The 24,104-nt window shown below is 51.5% G+C and overlaps 1 protein-coding gene and 1 long non-coding RNA gene across 4 annotated transcripts in view; one reads left to right on the forward strand and one right to left on the reverse strand.

The window, feature by feature from the left end:
• Positions 1-255: 255 nt before the first annotated feature.
• On the reverse strand, positions 256-23,466 carry LOC135245507 (serine/threonine-protein kinase WNK1-like). 3 transcript variants are annotated; one of them, XM_064318584.1, is made up of 23 exons: positions 23,395-23,466; positions 19,033-20,170; positions 14,787-14,959; positions 14,031-14,251; positions 13,280-13,437; positions 13,000-13,088; positions 12,274-12,493; positions 11,492-11,714; positions 10,955-11,394; positions 10,689-10,744; positions 10,369-10,519; positions 9,966-10,082; positions 9,612-9,734; positions 9,095-9,149; positions 8,589-8,717; positions 5,767-6,488; positions 5,477-5,513; positions 3,910-3,980; positions 3,264-3,691; positions 2,686-2,876; positions 2,192-2,293; positions 1,641-1,852; positions 256-1,199 (listed from the first exon to the last, which is right to left on the reverse strand). In XM_064318584.1, the coding sequence occupies exons 2-23, from the start codon at positions 19,702-19,704 to the stop codon at positions 900-902; spliced, it is 4,890 nt and encodes a 1,629-aa protein (XP_064174654.1). In that variant the 5' UTR covers positions 19,705-20,170; positions 23,395-23,466; the 3' UTR covers positions 256-899. The 3 variants fall into 3 exon arrangements, with proteins under 3 accessions (XP_064174654.1, XP_064174655.1, XP_064174653.1); XM_064318585.1 differs by lacking the exon at positions 23,395-23,466 and having other exon boundaries at positions 5,767-6,485; positions 19,033-20,301; XM_064318583.1 differs by lacking the exon at positions 23,395-23,466 and having other exon boundaries at positions 19,033-20,300.
• Positions 6,990-24,104, forward strand: part of LOC135245543 (uncharacterized) — a 55,001-nt gene continuing 37,886 nt past the window's right edge. Inside the window, exons 1-2 of the long non-coding RNA XR_010327287.1 lie at positions 6,990-7,065; positions 8,141-8,237. This is a non-coding gene — a long non-coding RNA (uncharacterized LOC135245543). The remainder of the gene's footprint in view (positions 7,066-8,140; positions 8,238-24,104) is intronic.

Raw genomic sequence — 24,104 nt, forward strand, 5'->3', positions numbered from 1 at the left:
AGTCCACAAGGTGGTGCTGTGTTCTTCGTTAGAAAGCCATGAATGGTCATGAGAAAACACAGCACCATCTGGTGGACATTTTTATGCACTGCAAGACCATGCTGTTCAGGCTCGCAAATTGTGATTTGTAGCGTAAAGAGTCCACAAAGTGTGTTCGTTCGTACACGAACATCCATGGGCCTGTTACAAGGGTTGATGTAATTAAATTACAGATATACACGTCATATAATTAAAAATGATCACAGTATTACCAAGTGTGTGTACCCCAGAAAAGGTTTATTTAATCTGAAAGGCTACAATGTCATTTATTCAATATGGATTTGTTCAATATTTATTTAAAATATAAACATATATTTAAAATTTTGCTGCGGGTCTCCAGGACTCAAAGACTTGCAAATTAGACTTGCAAATTGAGGTCAATGAAAAAAAATGGAAGATGAACCTGAAATCAACAAGCACAAGTTGATTTTGATGAATAATTTTGCTGACTGGTTTAGGTTTAAAAAGAAAAATAATGTGAAACTTTAACATTCAAATAGATAAACAAATAGAAAAACACAGAACTGTATTCAGTCCATCCGGGAATAAAGAAATAGAGCTTACCATAGAAATTACAGTTATTTAAGTACATCAAGTTCCGTTTGTCAAGTTCCATTATTTAACGAATGATGTCCGTCAACATTAATTTACCAAGAATTTCCACATCATAAAATGATGGGTAAATACACGTCTGTACAGAACATTCTTTCTGCATTCAGGCATTTTCATAAGTGTTGTCACAACTATAAAATATATTTAATATATAAATATGTTTTATTGTGTAAATAGTCAAGTGTGTGTGTGCTTTCTGAATCCAGCCCCTGTGGAGCGCGGGCAGTGGAGAGGGGCGGGGTCTGTTGCTACGTGGGCCGGAGGTTGGGTCCCTGGTTGCCGGGGGGCTTGTGCGGAGGGTTGGCGCCGGGGCCCGGCAGGGGGCCGGCGTTCGAGGGCGGGGCCGGCGGGACGGCGTGGGCGTGTCCGGTCCACTGGGCGGCGTAAGGGGTGGAGTGGTACCCGTACTGCGCCGCGGGGGGGCACAGGGACCCCCCGCGGGCCCCGAACGACGCGGAGGGGGCGTGGCCACCGTGGGAGGCTCCCTTACTTGAGGGCGGCTGCCCGGGGGCGGAGAACTTGTGCCCCCCGCTGGCCAAAGCGGAGACCTGCAACCAGACATGAGAGGGATCCTGCGTTATCCAGTCTACCCCAAACGTCCTGTACCCCTAATCCACTCAACTGCACACTCCCTAAAATCCCTGTAGCCACTCCCACACAACCCCATGTCCTATTACTCGCTGTACCCCAAACCCCCTGCAGTATCTAAAGCAGCGGTTCCCAACCCTGTTCCTGGAGATCTACCGTCCTGTAGGTTTTCACTCCAACCCTAACAAAGCACACCACCTCATCAGTAGATCCATGAGCAGCTATCAGTAGAATCGTGGCCGAATTGGTGGTGAACTAAGACGTAACCCCAGGAACAGGGGTGGGAACCACTGCTCAGAAGAGCGTAAATATTTCGGGGAATATGCATTTGACCCACGTCTGCCCTCGCCCCCCCGGCAGCAGACAGGAAGAGGGTGTCATCCCCGGACGGGCGCTCTTACGTCGCGGGCGTGGCCTTGCGCGCTCGGCAGCGGGTGCGGGGGCTGCCGGGAGCCCCGCCCCCTGCCCTGCGATTGGCTGATGGCGTCCCGGGCCCAGTTGTCCACCAGCAGATGCAGGTCGTCGGTGAAGGTTCCCGTTCTGGAGCGGGTCTGGTTCTGGTTCAGGTTCTGGTTCTGGCCTGCGTCGCTCGCTGTGCCGGCAGAGCTCGACACTGAGAGGGAGAGGGAGAGAGAGATAGAGAGAGAGAGAGAGAGAGGACAGGAATATTTATATCACAAAGGGACACAGACGTACTGCCTTCAGTGAAACAGAGTGGAAAAAAATTGGTTCCTAAAAACATTCGTTAAGCGTGGGTAAAACTTTTGGGGGAAAAAAAAAAGTTTGGTCTGTTCCGAGATCCTGCCGAGTGACATCACCTGCGACCTTCGACCCCAGACGGACTCGGGGACGATCCGCACGAACGATGAGCAGGTGAGAGAATTTGCGGGTGAGCGGATGAATGGATGAGAGAATGAGGTGGGTTTTTGGGGGAGGGGGAGGGGGGGCTTACCAGTCCCAGTAGCTGGCAGGCTGGCTGCAGTAGCACACAGGCCCTCTGTAGAGGGGTGGGGCAGGTCCAGGGGTCCCCCCGGGTGGGGGCCCTGTGCTGAAACTGAGCACAGGCAAACATCACAGTCAGCCACCGAGCGCAATCAACACAGGCAGGACTGGAACTGTGCAACATCATATGTTATAAACCACAATAACACTGCAATTAAAACTAGAGACACATGGAAATTATTTCATTTTTGCACTGAGAAAAACCCTAATGATGCCTATCGGTGTAGTTCATTATTTCACGTAGTTCATTACTTTATCGAGAGTTATCGTTATCATTGCAAAGACCAGGGAGAGAAACATGATTTTTATAGGAAGTGTAATCAGCACACAGGAAGTGATGTCGCTGCGTACGACCAAGCAGACAGGAAAATGACAGTCATCGCGCTTTAAATGCTCAGATATTTTCGCGGTGGATGGATGGACGCGGCGGCCCGGTCGCAGTACCGGGGTCCGCCTGCAGGGGGCTCTTGCGGTTCAGCTTGCCGCCCTTGCTCTTCGGCGGCCTCCTCCTGTGGCTGACCACGGACCCCAGGGGGGAGGAGGAGAGAGTGGGCGGGGTCCTGCCCAGCCGGACGAACAGGGCCTCGATCTCCTCCTTCTGCCGGGCGTGCAGGGACTGGATCTCCCGCAGGTGCCTGCGGGGGGGGGGGGGGGGCCAATCAGAGCGCGTCTTAACAGCCGGCGGCCAATCAGAGCGCGTCTTAACAGCCGGCGGCCAATCAGAGCCCAGGCAGCTCGCGCGGTTCGGTCCGGAGGACGGAGTGTAGCACAGTGGGTAAGGAACTGCGCTTGTAACTGAAAGGTCGCAGGTTCGATTCCCGGGTAAGGACGCTGCCGTTGTACCCCTGAGCAAGGTACTTAACCTGCATTGCTTCAGTACATATCCAGCTGTATAAATGGATACAATGTAAAATGCTGTGTAAAAGTTGTGTAAGTCGCTCTGGATAAGAGTGTCTGCTAAATGCCTGTAATGTAATGTAATGTAATATAAGCAGCGGAAGAGAGGGGAGGGGGGGACGTACTTTTCCCACAGGTGGTCGACCTGCCTCCGGAAGCCCTCGTCCTCGCACCCGGAGTCGCAGTCGCTGCTGACGTTGCCGGGGGAACGGCCGGGGACGGGCACGGCCCCGCTGGCGCGGGGGAGGGCGGGGCCGAGGCCGGGGGCGGAGTCCCGGGCCCGGCTGACGGAGAAGCGGCCCACCCGGGCGTCGCCGTTGGCGACGGCGGGGGTCGGGGCGGCGGCGAGGAGGAGGAGGCGGGAGGGGGGCCTGGGCGGGGCCGAGCAGGCGTGCAGCGTGTTCTCGGGGCTGGAGACCGTGGAGGAGGAAGAGGAGGGCGTGCGCGAAGAGGAAGAGTCGCTGCACAGGGAGGAGGAGTCCGGGGAGGAAGAGGCGAAGTCAGTGGCAGGGGGATGGGCGTGGCTTGGGGGCTCTTCCGTTGCCACGGATACCTGTAGGTGGCGCAAGAGAGTGTCAGTAACCCTAACAACACAGAGTCTAAAACACAGAATCCGGCACCCTAACAGTACACAGTCTAAAACACAGACTCCAGTATAGACGCACAGTTTAAAACAGACTGACTCCAGGACCCTCAGGGTACAATGAACACCCACTTGGACTGTCCCACCTAGGCCCCTCTCTGCTGTTCTCAGATCAGCTGAGACCTCACCTGAAACCGTCCCAGTCTGACCGCACCAGCAGGGGGCGCTCCCAGTTCTCCATCCGCAGCCAGAGGCAGCTCTGAAACATCACGCGCTAAGAGTTAATGGTGCTGAGGGATAACAGTCCAATTATTTTTTTTAAAGTATGATTGGCCAGCACACCGACAGTTTCAAAGAACAATTTATTTGAAGTGTCTGCAGTAGTCTACGAACGCATTTTGGCACTCTTGCCTTCCTCAGTGCAACGCATGAAAAACAAAGCCGGCCAATTCAAACTGTGCGAAACACGAAATGGTACTAACTGCCTAATTCCCCACAGCTGCAGAGCAATCAAGCTTCTACCTCATACTGTAATTCACAATTGGCCACACCTGGGCAGTTCCTTGACAACCTACTCTTGCTCAAAAAATGATATACAATTCAACTGATTTGTCAGGCATCCAACACATTTCCATGTCAAGACTGAACCAAAAGTATGAACAAACTCAAAAGAAATATCAAAGAAATATGTGACATTAAACATAACTAAATGGTGTTTACCATTGCCTGATTTGCCTTATACCCACTAATCTTAGTTTTTAGATCCTGTTTTGCCAACATAACCCAAACCACAAGGACATTTTTAAAAGCATAAAAGACCAATTAGACCCTCTCGTCAGAGAGAATGCTAATAACCACAAATACCACAAAGTGGAAGATAATAAAAAAAAAATAGAGTGTGTTAGGTCTCCTGCTTATTGGCATCCCTCTCACTGCACATGAGCAGCTAAGGGGTAAGTGCCAACATTGCTCTTCTGAGCTAAAACACGCTACCGCATATGAATCTGTGTTATTCAGTCTTCAAAGAAAACATCACAAATTTAATTTCCCTTTGGCGCCTTCTGTCTGAAGAAAATGTGTCCGTTTCACCTCTCTTTGCAATAATAATGCATCTTTATTATCACCCTCTTTGGACTCGGCGCTGCTTCGATGGCCTGAAGTCTCAGAGGCACACGCATCATGACTCATTGCACCGAAAGGTCTAGCTATCGCCGATCGCGGCTACTGATTGCGCGCTTGCGCCCGCTAATCTTAGTTTTTTAAAATCCTGTTTTGCCAACATGACCCAAACCGCAAGGACATTTTTTTATAAACACGCTACACAGTTAGCGAGGCGAGTCGTTCGTCCTTTCGGCCTTGAGTTTACGTCCAGTGTGAGGATGGAAAAAACGTGTCGATTTTAAAAATTGCGTTTCAACCGACACAGCCTAAACAGGGAACATTTCCATGCGGAACAGTTGAAAGAAAGTGTCGGGGGGGGGGGGGGGTTGCAAGCGTCAGCTTTAAAAAAACACTCCCTTATATTCTTAGCCCTCGTATGTGCCGTTATTGGATAGTTTTCAAACACGTGTCCCAATCTCAGGTCACCGCGCAAAAGTCGGTTGACCACCGATTTCATCGTTCTAGAAATAGGAGTGTTTAGAGAAATCAAAACAATCCGTCTGTCCTGTACTTCCTTTGTAATACTGCGCACCTTCAGTAAACCCGCGTTCAACATTGTATCAGGCATAAATCCGTAGCGTTGCTACCACTCACCTGTCTGTCCACCGGAGGGCACAGTGGTCACAGAGGCCTGGAAGAAGACATTAATGACTTCAATTTATATTCATTGGCTGGCTATATAATTATATATGGAATAATCAACCATTCAGAGTAACATGACAGCATAGCTTCCATTTGTAGCTAGTTACCTTGCATTTGTTGAGCTTTAATCACATTGCTATGTAATGACATTACAATACACTACATAGCCGTGGCGTCAACATTACAGCCTCTCATTTCATTGTAATGTGTTTAATTGGATGAGATTTGTGTCTGTCACTCACCGGGGCTTGGGTAGCCACGGTGGGCGGTTGGCCAGTGGGCGTGGCCTGCTCCGGGGTGGAGGAGGGGGTTGCACTGGAGGAGCTCAGAGATAAAGCGGTGGGGAGCGGGGGGGTGCGGTTTGAGGGGGTGGGGGCGGAGCCACCGGCAGTGTCGGACGGGGCGGGGCCCGAATCGCTGAACAGAGAACGGAGCTTCTTCTCCAGGGACTGAATGTCATCCCTGCCTGGCACTCTGCCTTGCTGGTCACCCTCCCCCTCCCCGCCCTGAGAGGGGGCGGGTACCTGCGTCGCCGTGGCAGACGCGTTGGCCACTGACGACGGGGGCTGGGAGGAGTCCGAGCCGGTCCCGCCCCCCACGCTGCTGGAGCCGGGGGGCGGAGTCACAGACGAGGCTGTGCCTGTGACACTGTGGGGCGTGGCAGGATCAGGCTGGCAGTCAGGAAGTAAAGGCGGAGCTTCAGACGGGGCAGAGGAAGGTTCGGCTGCAGGAGCTCCTCCCTCCACCACATTAGAAGGTGGAGTGGAGGACTCTGGGAGAGGGTGAGAGGCAGGAGCAGGAGGAGGGCGCTCCTCTGGGGCCTGGGCCTGGGCCTGTGCCTGTGGTAAGGGAGGGGGGGAGACGGTACCCCCAAGGGGCGTGGTGCCAGGCTTCGCCTCCTCACTGAACTGCAGACTGATGGAGGGAGCAGAGTCAGACAGGTGTGATGACATCATTGGGGCTGCTGGGAAACAGAAATCACAGGTCAGCAATGTGACCTCTGACCTTCCACGCCTATGGTGCGCAAGAGGACAGGATATGCACTATGACACCCATCCCACTCCCATAGCACATGCCTTAAAGATGTTTTTTTTAAATATCTTGAATACAATGCTGCTCTCTCCTGCAGCTGCCTTACTACTATGACCAATGTTACACTTCATGTCATAGCAGGAGTGACCCCACTGCAAACCAAATGGAGCCAACGGTTATACCCCTAAGACTGCAAAACCGCAGCAAATCTGAATGATAAAATTTTCAATAGAAGGAACGTTCCAAACGGAACGTTCTCCCTATGGAATATCATTTTCGTATATGAGACATTACTTTATATGTTGAGGGAAAGTAAGAGATTACTTTTAAAATTCCATTTAAAATTCAAAACGGCTTTGTACCCTGGTGGGGAAAACCCTTCCTCTGATATCTCATTAATTATGATTAAGATTAGCTGAGGTACGCTCACGAGGGAAGCGCGTTGCGTCTCCACAGAGCGTGGCTCTCTCACGAGCGCAAATGCTTTCGTCACCAAGTCACCTTGGCAGGTAGGCCTACTTAAAGTATTCACGGTATTTATTATAAAATAATATCGCACATATATTTAATGTATGTTCCATATTAATTTGAATTCATATAGCTATTAATTTAACTGCTGTGTTTAAGTTCAACAAGCTTGTAAACTATACCTAACAATGCTGGCATTGTGTTAATTATATTTCCATATGCTGGCATATGGGCCATCAGGTAGCTAGCTAGCCAGCTAATACAGACGCTGTTTATCGGTAATTTGTTTGTGCTGCCAAAGAGTTTGCCAACTGTTGAGGTAACATTACTTGCTTGTCAGTGTACTTTATTTGATACCAGGTTAGCATCTTGTTATGATTTTACTTAAGTGTATGTACATATTGGCCAACTTTGACCATTTTGTTTGCGTGTGCTAACTTGTAATGTTTACTAATATGTATCTAGCTAGCTAACAGGTGTACAACGTAATCAATAGCTATCGTGTAATTACCAAAATCTGGCTTGGCTTAGCAGGCCGTGGTATAGTTACCATTCAGACGTGATGCTGGAAAAATAAAATGTTTGCTTTTAAATTGAAGTTACAAAGATGCTTCAGGTGGTGAAACTACTGTACTGTGATGTTTGTGTATGGAAGAGGATGATTTTTTTTTCCAATACGTGTTTAAGAATTCTAACAAAACAGGAAGTAGACCGTTATCAGATTTCAGTGTTGAATAGCTCACCGTTATGATACATTAGATGAGCAATACAACATTTGGTATTTGGATTTGGTTATCAGGGCACAGCAAATGTATGGCTAGTAAACATTATAGCAGCTTGTTAACAACTTTTTAAAAGCACATTACAGCTTCGAAATCCACGGTTGAGATATTAATGGTTGTAATTCATCTCGTAGAACAAAACGTTAAACTCTCATAGGCGTACATTCACCACAAACATTATTTTCGGCAGAAAACGAAATCGCTATGGGAAAAAGCATTGGAAATCTGCCGAGGGAACCCATGGCTCAAAAATGCGAACTTACTTCCGGGTTTTAGGACTACAAACTGGTACACTCCATTGCCCTGCATAATTACCCTTTTTATTTCTGTACAGTGGAGTCGTGCTCAGTGGCAGAAACAGAACTCAGCATCAAGGCTCAGTCGTGTTGGGACACCACAGCAACAGACACCATTTTGCACCTTCGGCACAGGTATGGACTACTACTTTGATTTATTTATTTATTTATTTTATTTTATTTTGCAATTATTTGCTTTTTTTGGTGACCAAGCACCACAGAAGCTGCGCACTGATTTTGAATTTCATTTAAAACGTACGTGACACACATTAGAGGTTAAACAGCTGAGGATTCCCGGTGTCGGGAAGGGTCAGGTTGGGGTGGGTGACGTTCCCGGAACACACTCAGTCATACTCCCATTTCCTTTTTTTCCCCCTCCGGAACGTTAACGGTGCGGGAGAAGAAGCAGGGTGACATTAAATGACGCGTTCATAAAGTCGTGAAACGGGTCGTTAATGGCGTCCGCGGGCGGCGGCGGCGGCGTACCTGCGATTTTGGCGGCGAGGCCGTAGCAGGGGCTCCGGAGGCGCGACTCGGGCACCGGGCTGACGAGGAAGCGGCGGCCGGCGGAGTGCACCACCTGGGTGGCCACGTCCTCCGCCACGCACGCCACACCTGAGGGGGGGGGGGGGAAACCGCCAGAACCGAGACGGGGGGGGGGGTTCAGTACCAAAACATGGCATCCCAGAACTGATCAAGTCTCCCCCACAGATCTGTAATCAACAGGGCCTGCAGATTTACTACCCACCCCCCAGCACTAAAACGTGTTGCTTTGCCCTCTGCTTAAAATCTTATGTTAAACAGTCAGCTCTTTTGTGGAATATCAATAAGTTCAATTAATCCTGTAATTGCCACAAGTAATGCCTCGAAGCACGTGAATTGACTTCAGAGAAAAACCGTTTATTATCAACCGTTCTGCTTGAGGGCCCTGATGTGATTAGAGTTATATATTTGTTTTTGCTGAACGAGCATTCTGAAATGGCTTGTCTTACCTGTCTGACGAGGGCCAGGGGTCACAGGTGTGTCCTGCTCACCGCGGCTCCCCACCTGTCGAGGAATTTTCAGGGTGAGCGAAAGGCGGGAGCGGCTCTTGGTCTGAAGCCGCTCGTCCTCCGACAAGAGGCAAACTTTGCGATCGCCTCCATTCGTTTCAATGCGAGCAGATTTTTTATTTTTATTTTTTGTATCCGCAAGGCATGCTGGGATAGCTGGCGACGCGAGGCGAGCCGCTGGAGCGACCGGAAGGACGGGGCCGGGTCAGATAAACGATCCGCCGCGTAAACCTCTCTCTCCGGTTTGAAAACTTTATTCCCTCGTTCCACATCGTTCTGTTAGGGTTGGACTCGCTAATTGTTGCTATGAGGGGATTTCCAAAACAAACAATCGAGATACATCTAACAGGAACTTTTAAAAAATCGAAAACACAAGAGGCCGATTGCGGGAGGCGAGAGCGACGGCAGGTGATCTTGTCGGGGTTAGCCTCGCGCGGCGCTTTGGCGGTAAACGCACCTGACCGCCGCCGTCCGCCGCGCCCTCCCTCTTCAGCCCTCTCTTGTTGGCCATCTGGATGACCTCGCGCACCTGCTCCACGAACGACTCCCGCTCGCTCTCCAGGATGAAGGCGCTCTCCACCTGTAGTCACGAGACCTCCCCGTCACTCAGTTACCCACAATGCACCAGACCGTGACATCACAATACCCTTAGTTGGATTTTAGAGAATGAATAAGACTGGACCCCGCCCCCTTGACCCCTGACGCCTCTCTGTAACCAACGGTAACCCAGCTTTTTGAGGCTGAAAGGCGTAAGACAGAGTCTGTAGTCATGGCAGCGATTCAGAAGATGGTGTTAGCGGGGAGAAATTACCATGATCTGTGCTATCTCCTCTGGGTTGTCGCCATCCAGGTCAAACTTAAATGTCACCATTTTCCAGTTGTGTGTCTCTAGCTGGCATTCAGCGACTCTGTCGCCCAAGTGGGAGATCTGTAATAATTCAGAGAGCCTTTATATCTCACACACTGCCCTCTGATAGCCTTTTAAACACAAACACACACAAACACACACACACACGCGCGCACACACTGCCCTGTCAGACTCGTACACGCAGTACCCTGTGGTGAACTCAAATATACACACTGTCCCCTGGGGGACTCTTACACAAACACTCACACATAAACAAACAGACACACACACACACACACACACTGCCCCCTGGTGGACTCTTACATATACACGCGCACACCCACGCTGCCCCCTGGTGGACTCTTACGTTCAGGACGTTGAGCTTGGCCTTGGTCTTCTCGAAGAGAGAGCGACTGCGTACGGAGCGTGACCGCGGCCTCCTGACGGGCTGCCCCACGGCCGACGCCCCCTCCGTCCCGTCACTCAAAGACGACGCCGCCTCGGAACGCTGGGACGCACTGAGAAACACACACACGCACACACACACACACACGTTCCCCTAAGGTCTAGTAGGGATTTGCCTTGATTGGTCTCGATGGTCTGTTTTCTTTAACATACGATGTTGACTTTCACAAATGCGTGGTCAGTAAGGAATGGGTATGGTCATTTTTTTTGGTTCGGTCCTACCTGTCTGCAGCAGAGGACGGCGTGGGCTCCCCAGCCTGGGTAACGCTCGAACAGGCCTGCATCAGGAACAGGAACTCCATTTTACTCTAAACTCATCATTCTGTGCATCTTTCGCTGGACACTTCAGAAACACTTGACACTTGGCTGTGTGCGCTATGTGTGTGACTGCATGTCCGTGCTTGTGTGTGTGTGTGTGTGTTTGTATGGGAGCGTGTGTCCGTGCATGAGTTTATAGTTTGGCCCCTAATGAGTCACTCACTGTGTACCTGTTGAGATGGAGCTTGGCTGTGTTGAGTAGGCGGGGCTGGGCTGTGTGGAGTAGGCGGGGCCTGGCTCTGCTGAGTAGGCAGGACCTGGCTCTGCTGAGTAGGCGGGGCTTGGCTGTGTTGAGAAGGCGGAGCCTGGCTCTGCTGAGTAGGCGGAGCCTGGCTCTGCTGAGTAGGCGGGGCTTGGCTGTGTTGAGAAGGCGGAGCCTGGCTCTGCTGAGTAGGCGGGGCTTGGCTGTGTTGAGAAGGCGGAGCCTGGCTCTGCTGAGTAGGCAGGGCCTGGATATGTTGAGAAGGCGGAGCCTGGCTCTGCTGAGTAGGCGGGGCCTGTATGTGTTGGGAGGTGTTAGGAGAGTAAGAGCTTTGGCTGGAAGGTGGAGCCTGACCAGCGTTCTCGGAAAGAACAGACATCCCCTGCCCGCTGTCCACCGCGCCGTGCACTAGAGGGGGAAGAGGAAAAACACATCAGCCCCTCCCCCGTCGCACAGAGCAGCGACACGCCCCCTTCCCCTGCCGTAGTCCCTCCCCTTCACGTACAGCTCAGAGACATGCTCCTCTGCCGCTCCACCTCGGGGTCCCCAGGCTCCGTCTGTCCGGGGAGGGCAGCCCGCTGCTGCTCCTCCTCCTCCTGCCTCCTCTTCTCCTGCTCGAGGCGGACCTGCTGCCGCTGCTCCCTCTTGTGGCGGATCAGGGACACGCGGTCCTTTATGGCCTTGGCCACGGTCTTGTGGTCCCCCTCGCACACGTACCCAGAATCCACCTGCAGGACGGCGGGACACGGAGGGAGCGAACTGAGATGAGCTGTAAGCTGCTCAGACGTATGGAGACGCACCGCGGTCCTTCTCAAAACATGGTGGATTTGTGCTCATCCAGTATCCCAACCAGCACAATGATCTACCGGCAAATTCCCCAGAGAGTAGCGCAGTACACTATTTAAAGGTGTGTGGGTGTACCTCAGGGGTTTGCTTTAGGACCTATGCTTTTTTCTGTTTTCTTAGTGATCCACCTTCAGCGTATACTCATGAAAACATTCACTTACATTGTGGATGACACAGGAATACATGTTCAAAGCACCTCACACAGGTGGGTGCCAATTGCCAAGCATTCCTGCCCCCCCCCCCCCATTTTTTATCCCTCCCTTTTCTGGAAAGCTGCCCTCAGCACCCTAACCTCACTACAGTGCTGAATCAGTGGAAGCACAGTCAACTCACTGACTGAACCCATCCCTCCCTCCCCTCCCCCGGGAAGCGCTACAGTTAACTACATACAGCCGCGCAGAACGGGTGGCCACACCGCCCCGCCCCCCGCCCCAGGCTCACCATCTCCTGGGCCACGTCCTCGGGGACGTCCCGCTGCAGGTGGAAGGAGAACTCGATGGCCTCGCTGTCCTTGTACTTCCCCTTCAGCTTCTTGACGTCCTCCATGCGCAGCCACAGCTTGATGTCCACCATCTCGCCGTCGTCCTCCTCGGCCAGCTCCACGCGCACGCCCGTCTCCTCCTGGAAGAAGGCGTGGCTCAGCAGGTCCTTAATGGCGTACCTGCAGGGCGGGCGGACGGACAGAGGAGGGGGGCGGGGTTTTAGGGGGCCTGAGCGCAAGGAGGCGGGGCTGTGTGGCGCGTGCGGGTCAGCAGGAAGGCTTGAAGTGGAGGCGAGGGCGGGGTATGGGGTGTACGGTGATGAGGGCAGGAAGAGGCGGGGCTCAGCCAGGGGGGGTACTACAAGTTCCATTTCCCATTAACAGCCAATCATTGAGAGATAACAGTGCACTCAGTACTATTTCCAGCCTGGAGAGGCTTACGGTGTAGACAGGCATTCTCCCTGGTGCTCATGTTCCTCTTGTGGCAACAGACCACTCCCCCCATGTTGGTGTGTGTGTGTGTGTGTGTGTGTGTGTGTATGCGTGAGTGTGTGTGTGTGAGTGTGTGTGTGTGTGTGTGTGTGTGCGTGAGTGTGTGTGTGTGTGTGTGTGTGTGGTATGCGTGTGTGTGTGTGGTTTGCGTGAGTGTGTGTGTGTGTGTGTGTGTGCGCGAGAGAGCGCAGTACCTCTCCTCTTTGTTCTGGCGGATGCAGCCCTCTATGATTTCCTTCACCTCGGGGATGGCCACCTTGTCGAAGCTGGCGGGCTTCACCCCCTGAGCGGGAAGAGCGGAGGAAACGCAGGCCGTCACTCGCCCGCTCCCGCCAGGTGGGAGAGAGAGAAAGGCGGGGGGGGTCACAGAGGCCGTCCGCCAAAAACGGCACGGCGACCGGGCACGGCGGCTCTTTACGGGACGGGGGGGGACGGGGAGGGTGGCGGGAGGGGAGGGGGGGAGCGGCGACTCACGCTGGTGACCCGGCGGTAGATCTGCGCGGCGTTCTGGCACTCGGAGTACGGGTACTCGGAGGTGGCCATCTCCAGCATGCACATGCCGAAGGCGTAGACGTCCACCGACTCGTCGTACTTCTCCTCGTACATCTCCGGGGCCATGAACTCCGGGGTACCTTCAACGGAGAGACCCGTTCAGACCCACGCCCAGACCCCGCCCCTGCCTCCCCTGCCTCCCAGGGACGGCGAACGTCTGTGTGCGTGTGTGTGTGCGTGTATGTGTGCATTTGGTCAAACGTTTGTCCGTGTTGACAGTAAACACCTGGCAGTTCTGCCTGAAAGTAGTTCCTAGAAACGTGTTTAAGGTTAGCTGGAGTGAACAGAGTGCCCTGCGGTGAGTTCAGGGCAGGGATGATCAACTCTGACCCTCGAATCCAAAATCCAGCCCTGGTTTTCTTTTCTCCCGGGTAATTAGGTGCTACTGATTGGCCAGACTTGTCTTCACACCTGACTCCCAGGCAAAGGGAGGGCGGAAAACCAGCAGTTCTCGGCCCTCGAGGACCGCGAGTTGCCGATCCCTGGTTTTAGGGTCTTCGTATCGAAACCACGGGACAGGAGGTGTGTCCTCACAATGTGTCCCCATAAGTCAGTATTGTGTGTGAGTGTGAGTGTGAGTGTGAGTGTGAGTGTGAGTGTGAGTGTGAGTGTGTGTGTGTGTGTGTGTGTAGGGGGGTGTTACGGGTCAGGGCCGGGGGGTTAGGGAACGCACCGATGACGCTCTTGGCGAAGGACGTGCTCTTGAGGGTGGCCAGCCCCAGGTCGCCGATCTTGACGGAGCCCGTGGGGCCGGTGATGAAGATGTTGTCGCACTTGAGGTCGCGGTGGATGATGGGCGGGGCGCGCGTGTGCAGGAAGTGCAGCCCCTTCAGGATCTGCCGGCACCAGCTGCGCAGGACCTTGATCTTCATCACCTTGAAGCGCTTCAGGTACCTGCGGGAAGGACCCGGGGGCGCGGTAGGGGAGGTTTTGGGAGGATGATGGGGAAACGCGTCCCCCCCCCCCAAATATTTTAATATCGACTAACTGGCCGGAGACTGCTCGCATTGAAAAAGGCCAAGCGTGCCATGAGTCATGTGTATTACGCAGCATGTTAAAGTTACACGTGGGCAGTGTCTCGTAGGAGCTTGCTACTGATGTGATGTACTGGACGGTCCCTAGATTAGCTAGCATGTTTCGCGACTATGACGTTTGACTACGTGAGACCAGGTGGCCCAGCAGTGTGAACGCATGAACGAGATTAAGCAGCAAAGAATGTGTAGGCGACTGTTGAGGTCCCAACAACCGTTGAGGTCCCCATAAGTTGAGGTCCCCATAAGAATGGACAGACGGTCCAACTAAAGTCTCCTGTAACGGGTGTGTGAGGTCACGGCAGGACAGGCCGAAACTCGCCGTATAGTAACGTGGATACGCGTCGCTACAGCACGAAGCGAGAGACGCTGTCCGGGGCGGGGCGGGGCGGTCTCACGTTTTGAGGGTCCCGGACGTCATGAGCTCGGTCACCAGGACGATGCACTTCTTGCCCCGGGACGGGCCCTCCCAGGAGTCGTAGAAGCGCACGATGTTTGGGTGCTGCAGGCCCTTCAGCATGCCCGCCTCCTCCTTGAAGCGCTGCCTCTCCGACCGGCTCAGCTTACGGTCCTGCAGAGTAGAGGGGGGGAGGAGCCGAGCCGGTCACATGACCGCTTGACTGACAGCAAGTGTGTATGTGTGGGCCCACCAGACCCACATCTTCAGACGGTAAACGGTAAACACAGATAAATCAGTGCGTATGTAATGCGCAGACTCCCCACACCCACCTCTTCAGAGGGTAAACTAAAATAAATCCTATTTTAGCTCCGCAGCGGTGTGCGTGAACTAGGGACGGTGATTGTCAGTGATTTCACGGATCGAAGGGATCGCACAATGTTCTCGATTCCAAAATCTATTCCTAGCGTTGGTGACAAATCTATTTTTAGAGCGCATTTTGGCCGGGCAGCGCCACTGGTTTGTACAGAAAACGCACGAACGCATAACAACACGCGTCAGCGCCCAAGTTTTCCATCACAATAAAGCCTTAACGCTTAGTTTATTGTGTCAACAAGCACGGTCAGTGTCAGATACGGTCCGGGGAATTTGATTTTCAACTCCCAAGTGTTGCGCGCCCACAAAACCAATGCACAACGGCTCTTGGCTGAATGCTCAATTCTCATTCGCTGGGACATGTGAATTATGTCTCCACGTATACGCCTAACTGTGGAGTAGAGCTTGAAATGGTAAATCACCATTCTGAATTAATGCCCATCGGTTTGAGAGAGCAAGCCAAGCCGACTGTTACAATATCATGCTTACAACAGTGTCAGCTTGATGTCCCTGAATGACTGTATGGAGGGGCAGCTAGTCTAGTTGCAGCTTGACTACATTTATAGTTTAACCTCCATTTTGAATATGATTCGACTAGTTGGCTAGCTACAATAGTTACTTTGTTGAGAGTTTTAATAGAGAAGAGGTTACTAATAGACTGGGAAGGCATATTCAGTACTCAGACTCAGATATTGAAATAGAGGATAAAGACATACTGGATGAATTAAACTAAAGGCAAACAAGGCAGCAGGTCCTGAGTACTCAAAGAGTTAGCTGAGATCATTTTTAAACCACTGGCAGGTATTTTTAGACAGTCCTTGGAAACTGGAGAAATACCTTAAAACTGGAAACAAGGTAATGTAATACCAATATATAAGAAAGGGGACCATACTGATCCAGGAAGGAATAGCCTGCCAGGTCACATAGTAGAGGCAGAAACTCTGGGGATTTTCAAGACTAGGCTTGATATGGTGTTAGATACAATCTAGTCTGTACGTAATCTAATTTAGTCAGGAAAATGGCGAGCATTGTTGGGCTGAATTGCCTGTTCTCATCATTATGTTGTTACGTTAAGAGCTATCTGTAATATATTTTAAAAAAACATGCTTTGAAACCATTTTGACTTAAACCAAACTCCACTAGAAGGAGGCGCTGGTTGCTAAGTGGCGGCCTGTGGGGTATTTGCTTGAGTACTTAAGTAGGCTAACGTTTCCTTTGCAAATGGCATGTTTTAATAACGATTGAGGGAGGTAGCAAATTCGCCTTCGGCAATTTCCCTCAGTGCCGGGCAGTCAAACTGCGTGGTGCTCAGCCAATCGGATATTATCCTACTTATAGGCCTACAATGTTCACCTAAACAAAAATCTAAATCAAAAACATATATTTGCTTTATTCTTTTCATATCAGATGAAGAAATATCCTCTGTTTTAATGTGTTTATTTCTTTTTTTTACATAGGCGACAATTATAAATTAATAAACGGAGCTCCAAGTTCCAACACGTGGTCGTAAATACACAGCCTTCATGGGAAAGTAAAAAAAAGATTGAGTAAGCACGTATCCGACGAGTAATCGAACAATCCACGACCCGTGCCCGTCCCTACTTCCAAACTTTGTAACCTAAAGGTCACAGGTTCGATTCCCGGGTAGGACACTGGCGTTGTACCCCTTGAGCAAGGCACTTAACCTGCATTGCCCCAGTATATATCCAGCGGTCTAAATGGATGCAAATGTAAAAAGTTGCGTAAGTCGCCCTGGATAAGACCATCTGCTAAATGCGTTATAAAAAATAATTATAGTAGTCGTAAACTATTATTACTGGTAGTCATGGGTTTACGGGGGGATGTTTTCGGTTCACTTGCGGCCAGCGGGCGTTCTGTTTATAAAGATTAACACGACTTCATTTCCTCTTCAAAACGGGGTGCTGACTGCTAACTATCGATACTCTCCTATCGGCAAACGCACAGAACGACTTCGGAAGAACGAAAACCATAACCGTGAACCTTGTAAAGGAAAAGCAGTGTGTGTGTGTGTGTGTGTGTGTGTGTGCGCGTGCGTGCGCGTGCATTGAGGAGGATTCTCTTCAGTTTCAGCTGAAGACAGTGATTTCGGAAGCGATAGCCCCCCCCAGCTGAGAGTTCACAGGTTAGCGGAGCAACCCGCTGACTCAAATAAAAACCCTTTTTCCAAACCTCCAGTGGAATTCCCCCCCCCCCCGCGGGCGAGCCGCTTGCGTAACAGACGCTTTATCTCTCCCCGCGGCCTGATCTCCGGAGAGGCTTGGAGCCCGTGGAGCCGTCCGCCGCGCGGCTGGGGCCCCCAGGGTCACGTGCCGCTCCCCTGCTCCCGCGCCCACACGAAACCAGAGGTTAGAGCCAGGGGTTAACTGACACTCGGCTACAAGGAGGAGGAAAACCAAAAAAAAAAGTTAGCCTGAGGCCGACAGGCCCTCCTAAAAGGGCTTCTGATTGGCTAAAAGAGCCTTTGTGAAAAGCAGTCATGATTGGCCCAAAAAAAAAAAAAAAAAACTGTCTGATTTTCCTCTGGGTGTAAATCCTCATCTGGCACGCCTCCACAGCGCCGTGTCGAATCCGACCCTCTGCCCACTGTGCCTCAGAGCCCGACCCTGTCAGGGGGTGCATATTGGGGGGGGGGGGACACATGTGGAGCCGAAAATGCTTTAAAAGAGAGAGGGTTTGCAGATGAAAGGGACTGTGAAGGCTCTGTGAGATACACGCACGTTATCTGAATGCGCGTCCGCCTTAGCGCTGTTAGCCCTTTAGCATTTACATCATCTGAGCCACTTGGTAAGGGTTGTGAATATTCACTCAATTGTTAAACGTACTTTAAAAAAAAAAAATGTGAACAAGTTTGCTCGCACGCCTTCTGGAAAGCTATTTTCACTTTCGTTATCGTAATCCTAACAGCGATTTCATTTGTTATTGTATGTGCTTGAAGGCATGCTATGCTGTATTTTTTTGCCTTGCTGTGGTCCTGTGTTTGCAATCAAAGTCTCCACCTCTGTCTTTCAACCCCGCCCACTCACCCCGAGTACGCCACCTAATGGATAGCCGGACGTAGCGTTAGTACCGTGAAATGAGCGACCGTGAGCGAGAGTAAGACGGCAGGTTTGATTATATCATAATTCCATTTATGTGGAATGTAATAGCGCTTTTAGTCTGGATTTTCTTGGGACTTTTATTTTGAAAATTTCAGATCCTCAGGAAAGTCCTTATTGTCGCTAGCCTCACAGTGCAGGTAATGCTGCCTACAGGTTCAGCGGGAAACGAGCCGACTCCACGTCGCTTTTCATCCCCTTGGCTGACGCCACAGAGGAAAAGCCATTCCAAGGTTAACTCTAGGTCTTGAATGAGCCCTGTCGGATTGCCTTTTCGCTTCGCTGTGTTCTGGGCTTCTTCGCTAAACCTGATCCCAAACCACAGGCTCCAGCCACAGCCACACCCGCCCCTCCCCACACGGAAAAGAGCGCCACGCCCAGAAACGTCCCGAACGCATTTTAGAATAACAAATGCAGGTAGACGTGCAAGGATTCCGTGAAAATGCGTGAAGGCAGAGATTGCCAGCGCATTATAGATATGCCTTTCGCATGGTTATTTAGGTAAAAATCCTGCATAGTATGCATTTAACTGAAAAACAACACGTGTTAAAAAAATTATTCAATACCCTGGTGACCCAAAGCCACAGCCACCTCTTATCTAGTACAGAGACCTGGTCACAAGACGCAAGAATGCCTGTGGCCTCTGAACGTCTGAGCTGAGAACACACACACACACACACACATATGCACACGCGCACACACACATGCGTGCACACACATACATACGCACACACACACATTAAGAACAACGATTACCTGAAGCTCACACCAGGCCACTTCGACAGTCGTCTCCGTGTCCAGGCCCTTGTAGACGGTCTTGAAGGCGCCCCGCCCAATCTCGATGTCGAATTTGAGGAAGCGCCCATCGGGGGAGGTGCCCACGGCCTTGGTCTCCGCCTCCTCGATGTCGTCCTGGACCTTCTTCTCCGCCCGCACCTTGGCCGCCTCCTTCTCTTCCTCCTCCTCCCCCCCCTGCTTTTCCGGCCCTCCGCCTTGCTCCGCCTCCACGGGCCCCGCCCCCGGCCCCGCCCCCGGCTCCGCCTCCGTCAGCGACCCGGGCGGGACGGAGAAGCACCGCTCCCGCCCCTCCTTGGGCTCGTCGCGCGCCGCGGCGATCCGCTCCTCGCCGACGGCGGCGGCGGCGGCGGGGTCTCCCGCTCCCCCCCCGTGGGGCGGAGCCGGGGGGGCGGGGTCGGCGGCGCGCGAGCGCAGGCGCGCCCGGCTGGGCAGCTCGAGGGCGGTGGCGTTGGAGTCGCTGACCACGCTGCGGCGGATGAAGCGGTGCTCCGCCGCCTTCGGGTCCCGGTCGGCGGCCAGGCCCAGCCTCTCGCACACCAGCGAATCGGAGCAGTTCCTCTGAGGGGTGGGAGGAGTCGGGGGCGGGGCCGCCGCCGCCGCCGCGTCCCTGCCGCCGGGGGTCTCGGTCATTCTGGGAAAGGGCGCGGGCGAGCCGCCCGCGGGCGCCCGGAGGACAGACGCCGCCGCGACGACCCGCTCAGCCTCTCCAGAAAAACAGGAAGTTCAAAGTTCAAATGTTTGGAGGACTCTGGAGTCTGCCACAGCGCCCCCTGCTGGTATTATCTAAAACGGTTATCCTTGTAAGGCACACAGCTCCCCCTGCTGGTATTATTTTAAACGGTTATCCTTGTAAGGCACGCGGCTCCCCCTGCTGGTACTGCTTAATCCTAGCGTGTCATCCTGGGCCCGGGAGCGCGAGCGGTCTCTTACAGAAGAGAGAGGCGCCGTCGCAGAAAAGCGGCCGCCGCAGCCGGACCGTCGGGCCCGCGCCGTCCGTCCCGAACTGACCCCGGGTCAGCCATCACGGGGGGCGAGGAGAGGTGCTCTGGAGCCACGGCCGCCACCGGGAGCTGCTCTGGGATCAGCCTGCTGCCGGCTCCGCTTGCGCCGCGAGAGGGGGAAACAAGAGAACAAACCTGACTGAGCGTCTCGCCCTCACGTTACCGGTTTTCCTTCACGGGAAACGAGCCGGGGAACGACCCTCAGCGACCTGGACGTGATTCTGCTCAGGAAACAAAGAGAACTACCCCCAGCGACCTGGATGTGGTTCTGTTCAGGAAACAAAGAGAACTACCCCCAGCGACCTGGATGTGGTTCTGTTCAGGAAACAAAGAGAACTACCCCCAGCGACCTGGACGTGATTCTGCTCAGGAAACAAAGAGAACTACCCCCAGCGACCTGGATGTGGTTCTGTTCAGGAAACAAAGAGAACTACCCCCAGCGACCTGGATGTGGTTCTGTTCAGGAAACAAAGAGAACTACCCCCAGCGACCTGGACGTGGTTCTGCTCAGGAAACAGAGAAAACTACCCCCAGCTACCTGGATGTGATTCTGCTCAGGAAACAGCTGTGAAATGACCCTCCGCGACCTGGATGTGATTCTGCAGGACAGGCACCGTGCCACAACCCTCCCAACCCTCCCCGATGCTGAGGCACCTGTGGGCAGGTAGGAACCAAGGCCAGAGCCTTTCTGTCCTCTTCAAACCCCGGGTCTAACAAATACAGCACCCTTCCCCCATCTTGGGCTTCAGCACAAATATCGAAAGTGGAAGTATTTCTGCTCACCGTACTGAGCAGTTTGACAGAGCGCAGTATCCCCAGTGCTGGCCACATTCACCCCAGCCTTGTACAGCAGGGCGTCCCTTCCATAAAGCACTGTTTAAAGTGCACCTGCTAACCGCTACATTACATCTGCTTAGCATTGTAGGCAATGTCCTCACTCTCAGAATGCCATTTCTGGCGACAGTCTAGACAGTCTATACGGCTTCTGTAATAAACAGAAAGCAGCCCCATCGGAGGAGGCGGCAGTCGTCTGTACTGTGTGTACGACATGTAAGCACAAAGACTTAAAAAAAAACGAATCCTGCATTTCTGAACTGTTCAGCACGTCCAAACTGCCGCATGCGCTGATCTTTACAATCCACCGCGAGAGGTGATATGGGGAATGGAACTCTGTGGTAGAGCGGAGCTATTGATAGCATTGTCTTTGATGTTCTGTGAGAAATAGTTCACGCTTATCAGGCGGTAGACGTAGACCTTGTACTTGTGCATTTGCTGTCTCAAGTTAAAAGGAAGCACATTCTATTGAACAGTAACTACTTCAGGTAAACACCGGATGCTTCGGCTCTTAGTTGAACAACGTATATACGCAGTTTAAGGTTCTGAGTTATATGTACAAATAACATTATGCTCGCAAAAGCGAGCAGACTCACAAATCAATTGAATTCAAACACTCGAGACATAATTGTTGCGAAATCACCAATTGAATACAGAAAGAAATATTGCCCCGGTAACAATCTTGCACTGGACGTGCACCCGCACTAGCTGTAACGGCCTCGGCCGAATCATCGACACCAAGTCGACCGGCCGCATTCAGACGAGATTCTGCGCATGCAGTTTCATGTAAACCGTAAATGCGCTGTGGAGAACTGGGATTGAGGCTACAGCATAGATCAGTCACACGCAGTTTACCTCACTGTCAAATTCAACGTGGATTAGTCGGGTAACCATAGCTGCCAACGGTAGGCTTCTGCTATGAATGACGTCAATACTAGATGATAATTTATTAAACACTGAGTCGGCCAATACAGTCTAGACCATGATGGATCGTGTACAACTTCCACTGTGCCTAGAATCGTGAAATAACCGAGTAGGCATTCGGCCCAGTAACGCTCTAAATGTGCTATAATCCAAAAGTAGCTTTGGAGTTTGTAGATAAGAGCTTTCGGCGTCTTCACAGATAGAAGAGACCAGAAATCATTAGGCACCAGCTGAAACTAACAACATTGGCTACGTGTTAATGTTTTATCCCCTTGTCCTAATATAGAATCGGATTTATTACCTATGGACATCTGCCAATATCTAAACATCTGGCCTGACGAGTTCTGTTTTCATAGAGAATGGTTGATACATTGCGCTAACAGGCTTCACTTTTTCGGACGAGCTAATTAGACAGTTTTCTATTACCTTTCTTAGTTATAGGTGTTTGTTAACAGCAGCTGATTCGGATCTCTTCGTCTTCTGAATTATGTAAAAGTAACCCATCCAGTGATCACATGGAATCCATCATTTACGTATTATTTTAAATACTCCTCCGTGGCAGTTTGTCGCTTATATAACTTTAACAATCATTAATTTTTAACCACGATTGGAAAAGACGATGCTCAAGTTGGAAAATAGGTCTCAGATGAGATGACCGACATAATATCGTAGACAAATTATTTTGAGCACTTCGGCCCACTTCTTGGCGAACGTGCAGCAGATGGTTCGGATGAGACGCTTCCCTTCCACAATAGCCGCGTTGACCTTTTGTCCTTTTGCAGTTAGCTATCTTAACAGTTTTACTAACTAATAAAAACGAACAACTGATTTGAAAATAAACCCTCTACGATTCGACCCTTTTTGCGACGCGGCTAGGATCTGAAGGTCCTTTGTCTTGGTTGTTAGCAATGTTAAGACCGTCGCGAGTTTCCACGTGCGCTGACCCTTTCTCCCGTTTGCCGACTTCGGCTGGTTTTACAGATAATGTTACGCTTTTCAGATGAAATCATTATGTCAGACGTAGGCTACGTTGCCTTGTTTTTTCCATCTGCGCCAGCCCCGGCGCTTTTGTTGTGGAGCCGAGGGTGAATGCGGGTCTTCCACCTGAATGGTGACGGTCACTACGGACCAGCCCTTCTTTCTGACAGAAGGGGGAGGAGAGCCGCTTCTGCCCACAGTGCACGGTGCGACCGGGGAGCTGACACATGGCGCTGAAATATTCGTGCGCCTTTATCCATGCTTTAAGGTAGCGAAACGGATCCTAGCGACTGTATAAAATATAGAGCCTCTGGCTCTGTTCACCACGTGGTGGGCAGTAGTTGGCAGGTTGACAGGTAGATATCCAATTAGCTAGCTAGGTTTGTGCCCGGCTAAAGACAGGTTAGCTTGGCTTGCCATTTTTCCCCCCGGCTGTAGTCTTTACATCGAGACTCGCCTGCATACGCCGAAAGCTCTCTGTCTTAGTCCACGAAACAGAATTAAAAAACGAACAGACAAGCTTTAATTTTATTCACGTCAACGCGATGTGCTGTATTTTTTTGTTATTTATAATCTGGATAACACTCACTCTGTGTCTGCGACAGCTCTTCCAGGTGTACCTGCGGTGACTTATAAATGCGTACTGCGCATGTGCGGTAGCCGCATCAGCGCATTTTCTTGCCTTGATAGAGCGCAGCGCTGGCTAGGCAGGGCTAGCTACCTTTTTGAAGGCGCGTACGAACGCCCACGTACACTGGGACTGCCAGAATACGTAGATGACATTACTGACTGGCGCAGGAAAATAAACGGAACTCGTCAGATAAATGGTGAAATGACAATCGCTTGGGCTAAAAGCGACTGTCTGATCATTAAAATTTGAAAATGCTAATTTTCTTCGGCTGTCTCCTCTGTTTTTGCGCAGTCTACTACAAAACGGTCTCGGGCAGTATGACTGTCGGCAACAGACATTTCATTGAACAAATCAGAGGCACAAGTGCTCCGATAAAACGTTGTAAGTCTTTAAAATATAAAATAGGAATTATCACTAATTCCATTTATGGCAAATACTGTCCACCCATGAAATTATTTGCAGTAATTTACTAAACTACCCTTTTGTCTTTAAACACAGATAACTGAGTGTTGACTAAATAATACAAAACGCAGACCACGCTACACAGACTATAGACACACACAGACCCTACCACGTGCACCGTGTATGTAGGTCTATCAGTCCCTTTCCTGAATATGAAACACAACAGAGTCACACACAGAAAGTTGGCCAGATTCAACATC

This window comes from Anguilla rostrata, chromosome 19, assembly GCF_018555375.3.
Source record: "Anguilla rostrata isolate EN2019 chromosome 19, ASM1855537v3, whole genome shotgun sequence".
NCBI lineage: Eukaryota > Metazoa > Chordata > Actinopteri > Anguilliformes > Anguillidae > Anguilla > Anguilla rostrata.